This window comes from Myripristis murdjan, chromosome 17, assembly GCF_902150065.1.
Source record: "Myripristis murdjan chromosome 17, fMyrMur1.1, whole genome shotgun sequence".
Lineage (NCBI taxonomy): Eukaryota > Metazoa > Chordata > Actinopteri > Holocentriformes > Holocentridae > Myripristis > Myripristis murdjan.
In genome coordinates, this window is record NC_043996.1 from 24,744,088 (window position 1) to 24,760,348 (window position 16,261).

The following is a 16,261-nucleotide window of genomic DNA, read 5'->3' on the forward strand; positions in this document are numbered from 1 at the left end:
TCAGCCGTGGCGTCATGAGGAACTAACAGGTGTGAAGAAAAACAGAGAACACCAGTGAATCCATCACATACTTGAACACTCACGCTCCTCCCATCAAATGAACTGGCCTCGCTTGTACTTTTGACAGATGACTTCCCGTGTCAAGCCCCGCCCCGACAAACGGTTTCAACAGGAGTTTTCAAAATGCATTTCCATCAGTCTTCCAGTACACACACACACACGCACACTTCTTTATAGAGGTTATGGTTCTAGTATAACTTCAGGAGGTTATTATTGGGCAGAAGTTGTACAAAATTACAACACGCGACCTTCACTCATTTGTCTCGTTCAGTTTGATTTTGCTACATCTGTCTACATATCTTGACCTAACAGGTTTTGTCACCGGGGATACTGTAAACCTTAAGATGTAGATAAATGATATTTTAACGGAAAATACGCGAAAGCCCATGTGGAAAAAACGACACCCCAGTTTATAAATTCCAGGAAGTTCCACACCCTCCACTCCACCCACTCTCTCTCTCTTTGTCACTGAACCAGAATCAATTACTTAACACAACCACGTGTGTGTGTGTGTGTGTGTGTGTGTGTGTGTGTGTGTGTGTGTGTGTGTGAGAGAGAGAGAGAGAGAGAGAAGTCACTCTGTTTTCCACATCAATAGTAAAGGTACATTGTTCACCTTCTTGATAAGCCCAGTGTTCAGTGTGAGTGGTTGTCTATTGTCGCTCCTCCAGTGCCTTTATGTTCAGCACCAGCACACAGAGGCTCTCTGTATCTCAGTTTACTGAGCCGACACCACAGAGATTTTTATCTCAAACCAGCATTTACCTGCATTTGGATCTAACCGTCCTGACATTTTCCAACCTATATGCACATTTGAGCACGTGGCATTGCAACGCATGACTAAGCATGTATCTCTCCGTCTGTGTTTAGTGGCGACCTTTCTGTATCCACGCTTGTGTTTGTGTCATTTACGCTGCACGTTCCACTTTTCACAAAGAATTAACTGTGGCCATAGCAGTTTGATTAGTCATTGATTGCCACTTATTCATCTGGTTGTGCAGCTTACGGTCAAGGGCGTTGAGAACAACTGTGAAAACCCTTCTGTAACAGGTCAAACTGGAATGCATACACCAGTTGTACTTGGGTGAGGCAGAGGAACTTATGCAAATTGGAAAAAAGTCTGCTTTACTTGGCGTAGGTAGGCAGGCAAGGCACGCAGTAGTTCTACAGAATGAGCCCTGCTCTTTGCAATGGACTTTTCATTAAATCGTTTCAGTGAAAACTTTATGAAATGTTCATTTGTTTGGAGTGGAGTGTGAATGAAATGTCTTTGTGCAAACGTCCCAGGGGAAAATCCATATTTAAAACGAACAATGTCTTTCAAATTGCTGGTCATGTAGAGAGAGAAAAAGTGGGCCTCCCTTTCAAACAGCCGCTGCGTTCCTCAGGTCCCACAGGAAAAGCTCCGGATTAAATCACTTCCTCTTACATTGTGATACTCCAGTGGTCAGACCACAGTGTCTCTGCCACTGTCTCTGAACAAAGAGATAAGTCTTTCTGTGTCTGTCTCTCTTTCTCTGTCTCTATCACACACACTGGCACACACTCTCATTTCTTGTGAGACGCTGTCACGAAAGGTCAACGCTCTCATACTCGCCGTGGTCCGAGTCCTCCAGCTCGATGCCTGGCACCAGGCTGTAGTATTCAGTGGACTGGGTCAGGTAAGCCTTCTCCCTGTCCGCTGAGTCTTTCATCACCTCCGTCACACTCACAGTGTCCAGCTCTGCCTTGTTGCCCCCCTCGGGCCCCTGGGTGCCCTGCCTCCCCTCTGTGGAGGTGGAGCAGTGGGAAGAGGCTCGGGGCAGAGACTCCACTGAGCCCAGTTTGATCTCCACCTCCTCATAGATGTCTCTGGTGCTGCCCAGGAGGGTGGATGCCGGGCGCAGCAGCAGCTGATTCTTCAGGATGCCCTCGTTCATGCCGTCCCCGGCCTTAGTGCTCTGTAAAGCTGCAGGTTGCTGCTTGGCACGATGTTTCTGTCCGTTGCAGTTGGAGCTAGACGCCCTCTTCTTTGAGGCGCTGAAAGTAGAAGTCTCTTTCCTCTTCTTTCTCCCGCAGCACCAGCAGAGCAGTAAGGCTGAGAGGATGAGGAGGGGCAGGAGGATGAAGAGCGCGGTGAGGCCAGGGGGACGGCACGCATTGCTGAGCTTCACCGACCACACAACCCTGCCTGCCAGGTGCATGGGAGAGGTGCAGGTCAAATTCCCCACCAGATCGTGCAGGCTGGTGGTCCTGTTACCGTGGCTGCCCGCCTCCAGGCTCTCCAGTAACATGCAGGAGCAATCCCAGGGGTTCCCATCCAGCCCCAGTCTCATCAGACTGGGCTTCTGCAGCACAGATCCTGGGAGATAGCTTAGCTGGTTCCCCTGTAAATCCACCTCCTGGAGGTTGTCAGAACCACGAAGGAAGCCCTCAGGGAGCTCCTGCAGCTGGTTTCCACCCAGATGCAGCGCCCTCAGGCTGGGCTGGTCGGCCAGAAAATCCTCTGGCAGTGTATTTAGTCTGTTGTGATTTAGAAAGACCTCTTTCAGCATGGAGGCCCCCACACCGGTCCCATTAATATAACTGATGCTACAGTTGGAAAGATCCAGGATTTCTACATTTGTCTCATTGGTAAACACGGGCCAAGGTATATGACTGAAAGCAGATCCAGAGTAGTTCAGGCAGCAAACCTCAGCAGGGATCTCTGAGGGAAACTGGGCCAGAACGGTGGCTGCTGGACACACACATCCATCCACGAGTCCATTCCTCACCAGTAATGTGAAAAGCAACAGGACGCCCCACTGGCAGACCATCTCTGAAACAGAAACTATACAAGAGAGGACAGTTGAGACAGTGTGACTTCACTTCATCATGTCATATCCTCACAATGCTGACGGGAACACTGAATGAAATCATCCAGCGCAGTAATGCTGTCAGTCCCATCCTCTGTGTCTTTCTTTCCCTCTGCTTTACATTTATCTTTCCCCCTGCCCTCTTCCTTTTCTCGCCCTGTCTCTCTCTCTCTCTCTCACACACACACACACACAAACAGCCAGAGGCCATCCCCTGTATGCAGTCCCACAGAGATGTAGATGTGCCCTTGCACCTAGCAACGCCTCTGAGGACTCCTGGTTGTTGTGACTAACGTGGGTGTTGGCATGGTGACACATATGGCTGAGGATCAGGAGTCCAGCAGTGGGGTGTGGGAGAGGAAACAGATGCTATGACTTTCATATGGAGGCGGGGCTATTAATTGGCAGAGGGGAGTTTTTAACTATACAAACATTTCTTGTAGGCAGAGACAATCTCATTGGTTGAGTTACAGCCAAAGAAACACAGGCTTGACATGACATGACAAAGCTGGAACCCTACTGGAACTATAAATAAAAACGTATTATGTTTTTTATTCACGACCGTACATGATTTTGAAAGGTCTGGCCAGTGTCACTGATTTGAACATGAGAGGGCTGCTGGGTAGTAAGTGCAGCATGAGAGTCAGGCTTCATGACATTAGCTTCCTCCTCTTTTATTCCTTGCGTGTTTCACGAGGCTTCAGTCTACTGCTACTTTGAAAAAAAAAATGTGGAAAAGATATATAATTATGCTACATATAGTCTTGCCACACCTTTTTCAGTAAAGTGGTCATCATAGGTTTTACTCTCACCTCTATTTTCTCCCCACATACAGCTTATAGTTATACAATTATGCAATACACAGTCAACAACAACAAAACATCTACCCGTTCGGGTCTCTGGGTCAAAAACAAATGGAGATACGTGGCAGTGATTTGTTTCCATTTGGTGACGTCACTGAGGGCCTTTGGCAACCCCTTCCTTTTAGGAGATGCAAGCAATCAAATTGTTGGTCATTTGTCCTAAAACTCCCATGTGCGTGCTGACGCCGGCTGAGGATGCATGCATGTGTGGTCGACATAAACATGGCCTGTCCCTCATAATGACTTACACTGGACACAGGCAGGAAGAGAGAGAGCGTGTGTGTGTGTGTGTGTGTGTTTGGTTGTGACATCACACTTCCTCACCCTCCACAATAGAGCTGGAAAGCTGCTCTGCAGTTCAGGGGCAGGAATGTGCTAACTCCCCAACAACAGGGCCGATTCAGTCCCACTGGGGGTTAAGCAGGAACACTTTTGTCAGCTGGAGGCTACGGGACAAGAGCTGTGTGTGTGTGTGTGTGTGTGTGTGTGTGTGTGTGTGTGTGTGTGTGTGTGTGTGTGCGAGTGTGTGATCATCTAGACTCAATCATCCACAAAGACACCTCATGTTACCTAGGCTGATGAAGGCAGAGCACTGCAGTGAACTGAGAACATGACCACAAATCATAAACACTGCAGGACGAACAGCGATTATCGATCTAGGTTACATCATTAAGTTGGACTTAATGGACGCCATAGTAACAAACACTCTGCGAACTCTTTCCCTGCACAGATTCTCTGGCACACAGGAAGTGATGTGCTTTTTTTGTTTGTTTGTTTGACTACAATTTGTTTAGAATAAACAGAAGAAGAAATAGATGGTTTATCTTAAGTAAAATATATCACCCATTGCAGAAACTCATCAACAGGAAATTTTAAGGAAGAAGACAACACTACTGGACTGTTTGATTGACAGGTGATCTCTGGGATGCGTTGTGCAAAAACACTACAGTGTTTTGTATCGCCAAAATAAAAACAAAAAAGAAACCAGAATCTCATAGATTACCTCTTTATCACAAAGTTTTATTAACATAAAGTTGCATGGTGGTAAAAACATAATTTTTTAAGACTATTTTAATTAGCAACTAGCTTGAGATCATTTTATCGCCATGCAGGCGGGCCAGTGGAATCAACTGTAACATTAAACCTTTCAGCACAAGTGAGGCGTTAAGTCATAACTTCCTGCTGAACAATATGGCAATGTTTAACTTTCGTCACTTCGTTAATGTCAGTGAAAGGCTCGTTAGTGGGTAGTCAAACGAGACAGTTTGAATTCAACATAAAACTGTAAGCACAAATGTTAGTATGAGGTCCTTTGTAAACAAGACGGTTCTATATTGGACTTATTCTTTCATAGTGATTAGTCATAGGCCTTTAATTCTGAACTGTAAATCTAATATAAATTATTATTTCCAACATAAGTTTCATGTTTGTGCATAGGGGAATGGAAAGATTTTTTTTTTTCAGGCATTGCATATCAAGTAAAAATTCATATAAAGCACAATTGACAAGTGCTTTACAGAAAAGAACAAAGGACACAAATACAGAAATGAGACATAAACAAGAAAGAACACACACACACACCATCAATTTTAAGATAAGGTGTCAGAGACTGTGTGTGTGTGTACATTCAAAGTTCATTGCAGGCCTGGACTCTCCTCCATGTGAACTGAACCCTTGCACAATCCCTATTTATTTATAGTAAGCAGCGTAGCGTGCCTTTTAGCCCTGCATTATTTGCATCCTGCACTGCTCTGTGAAAAGTTCTTGTTCAAACTGATGCCTATCAACAGGCGATATAGTCGAAGCTTTGTGTCGGTGGGCCACTGTGAAAAGGAAAAAGAAAATGCCCTGATAAGCACAGCTGTTGGAGCTGCTGCATGCAGGTAATTATTCATCTCGGTGTTGTAGGTTTTCTTTTTCCCCAGCAGGTTCTTATGCAATGCTTTGTTTGTGTTGTCAATCTCATGCATTGACCAGCTAAGATGACTTAATCCAGCTGATATTTCTCAGAGCCAGATAGCCGTCCTTGTCTGATGGCAGTGGCAGCAGAGTCCAAAGGTTAGACTCACTGGTGGCCACGTTTCAGAGTCTGACAGGTGATGAGATTAAACACCAGGAGAAACTGCATTGCTTTAGTTTGATTTTGGATTTAATGTCAAGCAAGCATTAACTCTAAATACTGACGAATTCGTTTATCTTTGGGTTTGGAAATCACACTCCCATACACACACACAAGCACACAGGAGAGGACACCAAAGGCCAAGGATGATGCATGGCTGACAACCAAAGAGCGTGAAAGCCCACAGTGTGACTTTTTCACCGAGTAGCAACGGCCTGTTAAATGGTGTTATCCAAACAGTGGCTTTCTGGGGAATGTCTCCTCTTAGGGTGTGTATACACCGAGAGAAGGGCAAGGTTTAATTCTGGAGACCATAGATGATCTCACTCCACAACAATGCGTGTTGCTACATCCTCTCTGGGAGAGCTTCCTCAGACATAACGGCCAGGCGCTCCGTTCTCCTATCCAATCTGCGTCTCATCTGCCGAGTGTGTACATGCAAAACACAAGCCCTCGCCCAGAGCCACAATCACTCAGCAAGTGGATTGTCTGATGAGGAGGGAGCCAAGTCTGGACTAAACCAAACCATAAACCTGATCAAGTACACACACACACACACACACACACAGCCTGCATGACCCAACGTGCTGCAGCACACACTGGAGCTGATCAAAGAGTTTAAAATGCACCAGCTGCAGAATAGACAAAATGTGCAAGTTGTGACAAGATTAAGTGAAAAATATTAGGTTTCATCAAAAAAAAAAAAAAAAAAAAAAAATACTATTCCTTCTTACAGCACACACATATTTAAGCTACACTAAGCCACCAGAGCCCCACGCCTTGTTTAAATGTGTGTGTATCTCTTACCTTTGATTGCCATGGCTGCAGCCTGCTGCTCTCCTCTGTCTCAGAAGTCCATTGAAGTTTTCATTCAGGCTTCACACATCAGCAGCAGCAGCAGCAGCAGCAGCAGCAGCAGCCTCTGTCTCCGCTGCATCACATCAACTTGTCTGCTTTAACCTCCCATCTGTGGGTGTGTCGCTCCCTCCGAGCGGAATGTGGAAATTCAGCTTCCCGTGTTTGTGTGTGTGTGTGTGTGTGTGTGTGTGTGTGTGTGTGTGTGTGTGCAGGGGGTGGGGAAATGGGGCATACCTCTGATTATAGGTGATGTTAAGTGGCATCCGAACGCGCAGTGAAACTTTGACGGAGCGTCTCAGTCACCAACCTGCCACCTGCTGCTCCGTGTCGGAGAGCGGAGAGCGGAGAGCGCCCCCTGGTGGGTCGCGACTGCGCCAAACTCTTGGAAACGGTTTTTGAGGGTTGTCATTGCACACACACACACACACACACACACACACACTGATGTAGTGGTAAATAAATCGCCTGGGTGGGTAAAACAGTCATCACAAGGCATCACAAGCACCGTACATGTACATACACTTTTGACTTTTTTTTTTTTTTTTTTTTTTTTTTTAATATGATTACATACAGCACAGATATTATCTTGTATATCATGTATACTACAATATGACATTATGATACTTTTTGATACGTTTGCAAATTTTGGTTTTAATGATGTCAGTCTAACCATCCTATCTATCTATCTATCTATCTATCTATCTATCTATCTATCTATCTATCATCCCTACAGTATAGTATAGGTTGCTATGGCATACTATATGAATACTATAGCTAATTACAATTATTGCAAAAAAAAAAAAAAAAATACACTTCATTTATTCATAATATGTTCATATTTAATGTTATTTGTCGTAATATAATAACTGTAATATTGTTGTACCATTGAAGACTCACTACTGACTACAACAGGCACACCGAAAGACACTTTAGGAATATTGTAAGACCATTAGAGTGAAGTTTCCTCACTGCAATAGTGTTCAGTGTAGCCTGGAGAGCTTTGTGTGCTCGTGCCATTAGGTGCATTAACCAACAGCTTGTCATATTCACAGTGCCTACTTAAGGATTAGGAAAGGAAATGACCTTCAGTTTATGTTAATTGGAACCATTTCGGGGGCAAAATAATTGACTTCAGCTGTACTCCTGCGGTCGTTTCTCTCAGTGGCCAGTAGATGGCAGCTTTGAACAGGAGACAAGCCAGCTCTGCTCATTCACTCAACAGATTCCAGGTATTACTCTTTTATAAACCCTTCCTCTTCTCCGTAAACCAAGAAACAACCACTAAACAATCAACAACGAGAAGATACACAAACTTTTTTATTTAGATATAAAAGAAAGATGCATCCATTCTCATACAGTCTGTACATTGTACATTGACAATAATAAGAAATCTCTGAATCACTTGCTACAGAATCAGTGTAAACATTTTCCGGTTGGTCATTTTCTTAAAGTCTCGGTGCTGAGACAGAAAAGAGTGCAGAGCACTAACTGTAAACAATGCACACCTCCTTCTCTCTCATAATAAAATAAGAATAACTGATAGAGACTAGACAACTCGTATGTAAATGCAGTGTAGAAGCAACAAAAAAAAGGCAATATAACAAAGGAGTTTGATTACTGTCTTGATTGGTGTCTTTATTGCTTGCAACATTTGAGAAAACTTGATTGGATTTTCTTTGTTAACCCTTTATTGGGATCTTAAGCCCTCACAGAGGAAGCATAAAAGAATAAAATTCAGTACAGTTATTTGGCAACTAACTAGTCTTAGGAATCATCCACACTGAACCACTGGCACTCGCTCTGTGCAGACAGGTAACTCATCCAGACACCAGGGGGCAGCGCTGCCACTCTCCAAAAACCTATATTTTGTGTATATTTTAGGCATTGAGCAGACACTCTTACCTAGAAGAATTTTCAAATAAGTGAGCATTTGGATGTTAATGCCTTGCTCAAGGACACTTCCATAGGTCATGTAATCACAAAGCTGTTGATAAACTGTTGCAGGGATCGAACCTGTGACCTCTAAATGAGGGGAGTGTTGAATACGAGGTAACCTTGCTGATCAAAACATTATAAGATTTCCCTTTTTGCTTTTGAAAACTGGAGTTTTATTGGTGGCAGTGGCCACGCAGGAGGCAGAGATGATCTCATAGGTTGAGTTAAACGTCAGTGGGCGGAGCCAAAGAATCACAGCGTCTCTAGCTTTTAGTAATTAGCTGGTCTGCTGACCTTCCAAGGGCAATACAGTGAACGAATACAAAAGTCATTGCTATTAATGTTTATTTTAATTTATATGTTGACCAAAGGCCTTTCGAGCCTCTCGCTATCTTGTGCCCCCCAAAAATAGAGGTGTTTTGGCTCCGCCCAGTGAGATTTAAACCAGCCAATGAGATTATTTGTGCCTCCAGAGCAGCTCTGCCTCCTAGAAATGTGATATCTTTGTTTATATCATTAAACTTCAATCTGCACACCTGTGACTAAACACCTGCGACTAAACCTGCCACTCTAGGGCAATTCCTCAGGCCTTGAATGCATAATCTGCTGCAGTATTTATGTTTAGTCTACTGCCATACAGTGTGTCTTGTCTGCACTGTATGTGACATCATGCTACATTTTATCCTGTACCTGTGTGTGTGTGTGTGTGTGTGTGTGTGTGTGTGTTCATCCTGTGCTGACTTGTTTCAGGTAACCAGATTAAATTCCTTGTGCAGCTGTTGCACTATTTAGCATGAAGTGATTCTGCTTCTGTTTCTGTTTCTGGTTTTGCATCATGGGTCCAGGTAGATGGAATAGATCTGACTGAGGCAGCGGTCGACGCTTCCCGCCTGGAAGAGGAAGCTGTCGTCTGGGCAAGGGGAGATGGAGTAGCCGCCCCCGGCCTGGCCCTGGAGGTCCTGCAACAAGTCAAACCCTGGCAACAGAGACACAAGACAGAGGGTCATTGTTGGACAGCCAATAACTTACAGTTAATTTAATAGGTAGTTTTTTTTTAAATCATGATAAACATTGCATCTCCAAAATAGTGTACACCCACTGTTAGGAAATCAACACCTCAAGTTCATCATCAATGTTTTGCATATGTAGAAAAGCAAATCTGGAAAAGTTTAGTCAACCTCTATGACTGGCTGTCGATTAGTATTTATCAATCACAGAATAATAGTAGGTGTCACATTTTTGAAAGTGGAGTTTGGCTCTCTAATTTTGGAGCAAAACTTCTCAGGCACATGTTCCCAAAAGCATCTTCAAGTGAATTTTATTACCCAGGGGCATTACGCCATTTTTTAAAAATGACATCCACTCTTAAAAATGATTGATAGCCCAAAATTAAAACAAATCATGCTGCTTTTACACAGATAGTGATGTCCTCTGATTCATAAAGGCAGAAACTGAATGATAAAGTTGATAATGACAAATGTCTAATTTGACGTATGGCTGGCCGACCTGTGGAGTGAGATGCAGAGGCGTTTGTGAAGTAACTGGTTGGTTCAAAGCCTCCATCGCTGGCTGGTGGGATGGCTTTACCTTCTGCATACAGACAGCCTTGGCAAGATGAAGAGGAGCGCAGGAGAGCAAAGGAGAGGAGAGAGAGACAAGAATGAACCAACCAATCGGCAAGAGAATGAATACTGAATGATACTGACACGCTCAATAAATGTCTGAATCAGTGACGGTACGCACCTTGTTGATCTGAGAGTAGTTCCTGGTGGCTGTAGGCTTTGTGGTGGCCGTGCACTCTGATGGCGTCCAGTCTGTCTGCCGAGCTCATCGGAGTGGCATCAGTGGGCATGAATGACGATGCCAGTCTGTCCCTGTGGAAAATGCGACCCCAGACCAGTTTAATTACTTTTCTACGACATAGAATATGTATTAGTTGAGACAGAGTTATTAAGAAATAATGCACAACTTCATCTCTTCATAGGTGATGAAGGATTAACCTTTAAACAGAATGAAATCATGCTTTATTGACAAATTATGTTAAATCTAATTTGAGTGTAAGCGAGGTTGACAGACTGCTGAGATGGTTAAGGAGGAAAATGAGAATTCCTCACAGAAAGATAAAAGTCACGCTGAATCCAGCTGACTTTTTATAATAATGCCTTTTTTTTTTCGTTTTCTCCCAACAGGCTTCGAGCTGGGATACGTCTCTCCTTTCCTGCTGATCTGTTAAAGGTTTCTGCCAGCTGAAGCCGCACATCGTCCCTTTCCCTCGCGATGATGCCGTCTGTTCTCCTCTCCTCCAAAAGTGAGCCGAAAAGCTCCATTTACTCGACCGCATGATTTTTCTCAAAAGAAGAGTCATTTGAGCTTCTCTGCCAAGAAATGACAACTTTTGGCAAAAAAAGCTTTAGTTTGCCAACCTAATTTTTAAGCTGACACCACAATGAAGCACAGCAACAATGTCCCACTTTGTCTAGGTTGGGATCAATTAGTCACTTACAAAATAACACAATCACATGAGCAGCCGAGGATTATGTTGTTTTTATTTAGCACCAAAAGACTAAACAAAAATATTCTCTGTAGCTCATCAATTTCTATAATGTTGGTTTCACTTGTATACATCATTACTCTAAAATGGGTTCAATGTAATGACCAATATCGGTTTGTTTAATTTTAAATCCGTGTTTGTGGATTTTAAATGTAGTTTTTTCATCATAAAGTTCAGATTAAATTAAACCGTGTTGGTGCAACCCAGTCCAAGTGTTTTCGAGTTTCCTAAGACAGCTATCAGCCGGCACCGTGGCAGCAGCTGTTCCTCTCGGGGTCCACGAGTGTTATCAGGCACAAGCGTATAAACACATAAACTGACAAACAAAAAGGTTCAAGTTGGGAGGAAATATCTCCGTCTTGGGGGGTTAATGTAGGCGGGCTTTGCAGAGAGCTGTATCCATCGCTACGCTGCAAGAATGTGCTGACTGTGCACAAACAGCACTCTGACTCAACATGGAAACGAATGAGTCAGTGGAGCCAAGTCAAAAAAAGAGGAAAAAAAAGGCAATGGAATCTCTCTCCAAGGAGATATGCAGCTTAAAAAACCCCAGATTGGTATTTGAGTCCCCCATCCCCCCCTTTTCAAAGAGTTTGCTCTCAGCATTTCATGTGAGCCTGAGAACTCTGCTGGATGATGTACTGCAGCGTATTGGTCCCCAGAGGGCCGAGCGGCCTTGCTTTCTGTTGAAGGGGGTTTTAGTGGGCTTCATAAACAAGTCAGGCCTTGTCAGAGATACTGATGGCTTCTGGCCTGTGCGCCCTCTATATTCGCTTTTGAGCGTCCATAAAAAAAGGGAAATGTTTGGAGATTTCTTTACATATCTATCATTTATCTTTCCCCGTCCCCTTTATTACCCATTTCCCATGTCAAATGACATTACATTAAATTTAACAGTCTCTGTTTTCAGAAGAGAGATACAGTAAAAGCCAAAATTAATCAGAAGGACTTTTTGAAACCCAAACTGATATATCTTACAGATGGCTATGGTTTCCCAAGGTAATAAAGACCAGGCTTTGTGTAAGGTTATGTAAACAAAGAGAGCTTTGATATACTACGGCTGTTGAAATGAATGCGCGCAGCTTTGCCATGATGACTGCGAGCCCCAAGAATTCAACACTTCTCCCGATTCCCCTCGACGGCCCCAGAATCCTCATCTAGCTCGTATGGCGCTGACCTTAACTATAAACAAGCGCGTCTGCTCCATCGCTTACATTCTTGCAACGTTGCAACAACATAGCTGGGATGTCTGAGCCTCGCCGTGCGTGGCCTGCTAGTTCGATCTGTCGTTTTGCGGTCGGTGTGCCCAACCTTTTGAGATGCATGAGTTTACCAGAGCGCCCAGGCCTGAGGGAGAGGCTGTCAGCACAACCTCAGGAAACAGTTACACTGGTCATATTTTTACAGCTAAACCCCTTCATCACTCACTCTCTCTTACTGTGACGCTTTCTCTCTCTGTGTAGCTAACTACAGCCAGCTGCCTCCCCTCATATCTGGAATGAGAAGAATCCGTCATGCAGCATTTAAGATCTTACTTTGTCATCACACAGTTTATATGTACATTGTAAGCAACCGAGACTTAATCCGTGGCTGCTTTTCAAAAGCAGCACACTTGGGCTGGAGCAGAGGAGGGGATGAGTTGGTTTACCATGGGTGCCAGCCGCTGTGAGCAAAACTCATCTATTTTCAGTTTTGGGTAATGAGAGCTGCCATCCACATTCAGGGATCAGTGTGTATTCAGACTGGAGTATTTGTGTGATATAGTTTTACTGGATCCCGCAGAATACATTTAACTGAATGCAGTACAGATGGGGATTTGGTATACACTGCAAAAACTCTCCACTTTAACAAGTCATTTAAAATCTTATTTTGTTTAAAAAGGTGAAAAAAATGGTGATATATGAGAAAATGAGATAATCCCACTTGTTTCCCATGCTAATCAAGTCATTTCAGGAATTTCAAATATCATTTTCTTGATACTACAAGGCTGATCTCATTATTCTGCCTTGTTTCAATATATTTCTACGTTTCCCCCAAAAAATCCTGAAACAAGTGAAACTGCCTTGGAAACAGTGGCAGATGTTTTCACTTGTTTTAAGAAACACAGGATATTTTTTTTAGGGTGCACCCCTGTGGCTCACCTGGTGGTGCATGTACCACGTATTAAAACTAAGTCCTCACTGCAGTGATCCAGGCTTGAATCTGGCCCGGGCCGCTCGCTGCATGTCATCCCCTCTCTCTCCTCTGCCTTTCCTGTCTGTCTCTACTGTCACTATTGAATAAAGCAGAAATGCCAAATAAATAATCTAAGAAAAACAATATTTATACACCGAATATGTGACTTGTTAAAATGGAGATTTTTTTTGCAGTGTAGTCTAAGGAACTATCCATCAGATGCTCAAAGGCTTTCCATTTATTCCATGTGAGAAACACAATAAACACAAAAATGTGCAGGGATGTTAAACATTTCAGTTAAAGCGACTATTTGGATCTCATGTCACTCTGAGCTTGTGCAAAGTAAACTTCATTACTTCTCCGTCCTCCAAATGTATAATAGCCTTTCTGTGCGAGATCCATCCCAGTTAGCCTCGCTGTATCTGATGGATATTCAGCTCCAAAAGCCAATCCCGGCCTCCTTCCCCCTGACCACAAAACAAACAAACACTACACATCACAAATACACGCTGATGGACAGGCTTTAGCGCCGGCCTCTGAGTCCCTCTAGTATTAAATAATTAAAATGAGTCGAAATGCCTCGCCTCGGCCAGGGTAAACACGCGCCTGGCCATGAGGTCAGAGCTTGATGCCGGCCGCGCCGTGAAGCAAAGATAATTTACTTTCACGTGTTTAACGTCTCGCTAAGTCATTTTGGGGAAAAACAAGTGCTTGTCTGGTATTGGCTTTGGCAGGCCGTGGTGTACTGCGGGCACCAGTGGGATTCTTTGACATCCTCAGTCGCTATAAAGAGACCTCAATGGACAGATTGTGCATAACTTCATGGAAGCTCTGGCGTCTCAGGCGACGGAGGTCGAGGGATGCTGCATCAAGGCGAGTACAGTTATATCACAAACACAGAAACACAGGGTTGCCTCAGTCACAAGGACTCTTCAAGGACTATAAAGGTCATGCTTGGCGACTTTACAGGATTCAAAACTGGTGCATTTTGGGGCACAACCTGCTTTGGGCAAATTAAACATGAAATAGGCTTCATTTTCATTTTCATGATCTTATCACTCACTCATGCTGAAATCACTCATATTAAAACTGAACTCTACTGCTGCTTTGATAAATTTGGGTGTATTTTTATTAAAATAAAGCCCTCTTGCATTTATCTCAATTCAAGTTAACTGTACAGGATTTTTAAAGCCATATAATGCCGTTTTAAATACTACACCCTTTGTTGTAACTTATGAGTTAATGTGCATGCTTAATAGAAAAATGATTGTTCACCTCAACAGCTGTGGTGAGGATTGAGGGCGAAACTTGAAAACAACAAGAGGAAATAGTGGACAAACTCATGCAAAACATTATCATTTGTTAAACCTCATAAATGTCAGATTGGCTCCTCTGTTAATCCTGGACAGGCTGCATTTATTGTTTATGCCATTGCAGTGACAGATTACAAGCAGTCCTTCAGTGACCAATGATTTGATGCCTTATTGTCCAGAAACCAAAGCCCCGCAGCTCTTCAGCTGCATCTTTTTAGTCTCACTTTTACTTCTTTCCTGGGCTAGACAAAATTTGTCTCAGTTTACAGTACACATAAGTTCTGTGGCCTCCAACTACCCAATCAGAGAGACCACAAAGCCATAACTCCATCTCTGGTGATAATGTCTGCGGTGTATTCAAGCATGCATAAGCACATATCACTGTTCCTATTTCTGGGTATGGACTTTCCCAACAAGACAGAAGTAAGGCAAAGGATCTGTGAAATCCTGAAGGACAACAGGAAACATCATTTTGATGGTATCTTGCTTCTGTAATTCAGCATATTCCAGGTTGAAATTGGATGCTGGGACAGGACACAAGAGTGGAAAGTGCTGTTTGGAGTTTGGAGTTTGGAGCGATCACATAGTCCAAATACTCCACATGAATAATTTTCAGCCGCCAGGGTGCAACCACGGTACTTTGTTTCAAGGCAGAAAAATGCCCCATTACATCATGTTGCCACTCATACCACTTCAAAAGTTGTAAAGTTGCAGGTTTTGGAGGGAGCGTGGTGGGTTGTTGTTCATAAATCTGTGATGGTATTAATGGTTGGAATATTTATGGTATCACATAAAATAAGCACTAAAAATACCCAGTTTTACAGGAAATAAAAGCAATAGTGGTTTCACATAAAAATACACAAAAATGGGTTTTGGCATATACTGTAAAATGGTGTGTTGCGTGCAGAAAAAAAAAAAAAGACCAGTCTAAAACACATTAACGCTGTTTAAAAAAACAAATACTGGTGGTTTACGTTGCCTTTTGGGACCATTTTGTTTTTTTTTTTATTCCACGGCCATAGACAAAAGTAAATCAAGTGACTCTCAGGTTTCAGTGTCAAGCCCTAAATATAAAAGCAGAAAGGCGTTTGCCGCAATGTTAAACAAACATACTGGGAGAAATCCAGCACAGGAGTGGGTGAGCTCACTTCTTTCTCCTATTAAGCTCCATTGTAGCTGCAGCTGCCCTCTATGTGCACTGCATAGAGAAATGACACCCTGACACAATAGAATGGCACCAGAAATGCAGCGTGAGCCACTAATCCCTGGTTTTAAACAGTGTTAATCTGTTGTAGGGTGGATTTTTCCTTGAATGAAGTGCTCTAAAGGATACAGGTAAACAAAATAAAATACAGATTTCACTTAGATAAATAAGAGGTTAGAGAGGCAGGCTACTGAAAAGAGAGCCACATCCCTGGAATGGAAATTTTGGGAGGGTGAAAAGAGCAGGAAAACCTCTCGTCTCCTGCAACAACTATTGCCGATGTGCCCTTGAAAAAGACGCTTCACTTCAGATTGCTCTAATGGAGCTGCAGAGGAGGGCTACTGTAAAA

The 16,261-nt window shown here is 43.4% G+C and overlaps 2 protein-coding genes across 2 annotated transcripts in view; both read right to left on the reverse strand.

Moving 5' to 3' along the window:
- Nucleotides 1-594: 594 nt before the first annotated feature.
- LOC115375767 (leucine-rich repeat, immunoglobulin-like domain and transmembrane domain-containing protein 1) lies at nt 595-6,790 on the reverse strand. The gene is made up of 2 exons (XM_030075302.1): nt 6,684-6,790; nt 595-2,869 (listed from the first exon to the last, which is right to left on the reverse strand). The coding sequence occupies exons 1-2, from the start codon at nt 6,694-6,696 to the stop codon at nt 1,629-1,631; spliced, it is 1,254 nt and encodes a 417-aa protein (XP_029931162.1). The 5' UTR covers nt 6,697-6,790; the 3' UTR covers nt 595-1,628.
- Nucleotides 6,791-9,176: 2,386 nt separating this feature from the next.
- glis1a (GLIS family zinc finger 1a) overlaps nt 9,177-16,261 on the reverse strand; it is a 38,881-nt gene continuing 31,796 nt past the window's right edge. Inside the window, exons 7-9 of the mRNA XM_030075299.1 lie at nt 10,413-10,543; nt 10,176-10,274; nt 9,177-9,645 (exon numbers count right to left, since the gene is read on the reverse strand). Of these exons, the coding sequence (XP_029931159.1) occupies nt 9,503-9,645; nt 10,176-10,274; nt 10,413-10,543 (373 nt within the window). The 3' untranslated portion in view covers nt 9,177-9,502. The remainder of the gene's footprint in view (nt 9,646-10,175; nt 10,275-10,412; nt 10,544-16,261) is intronic.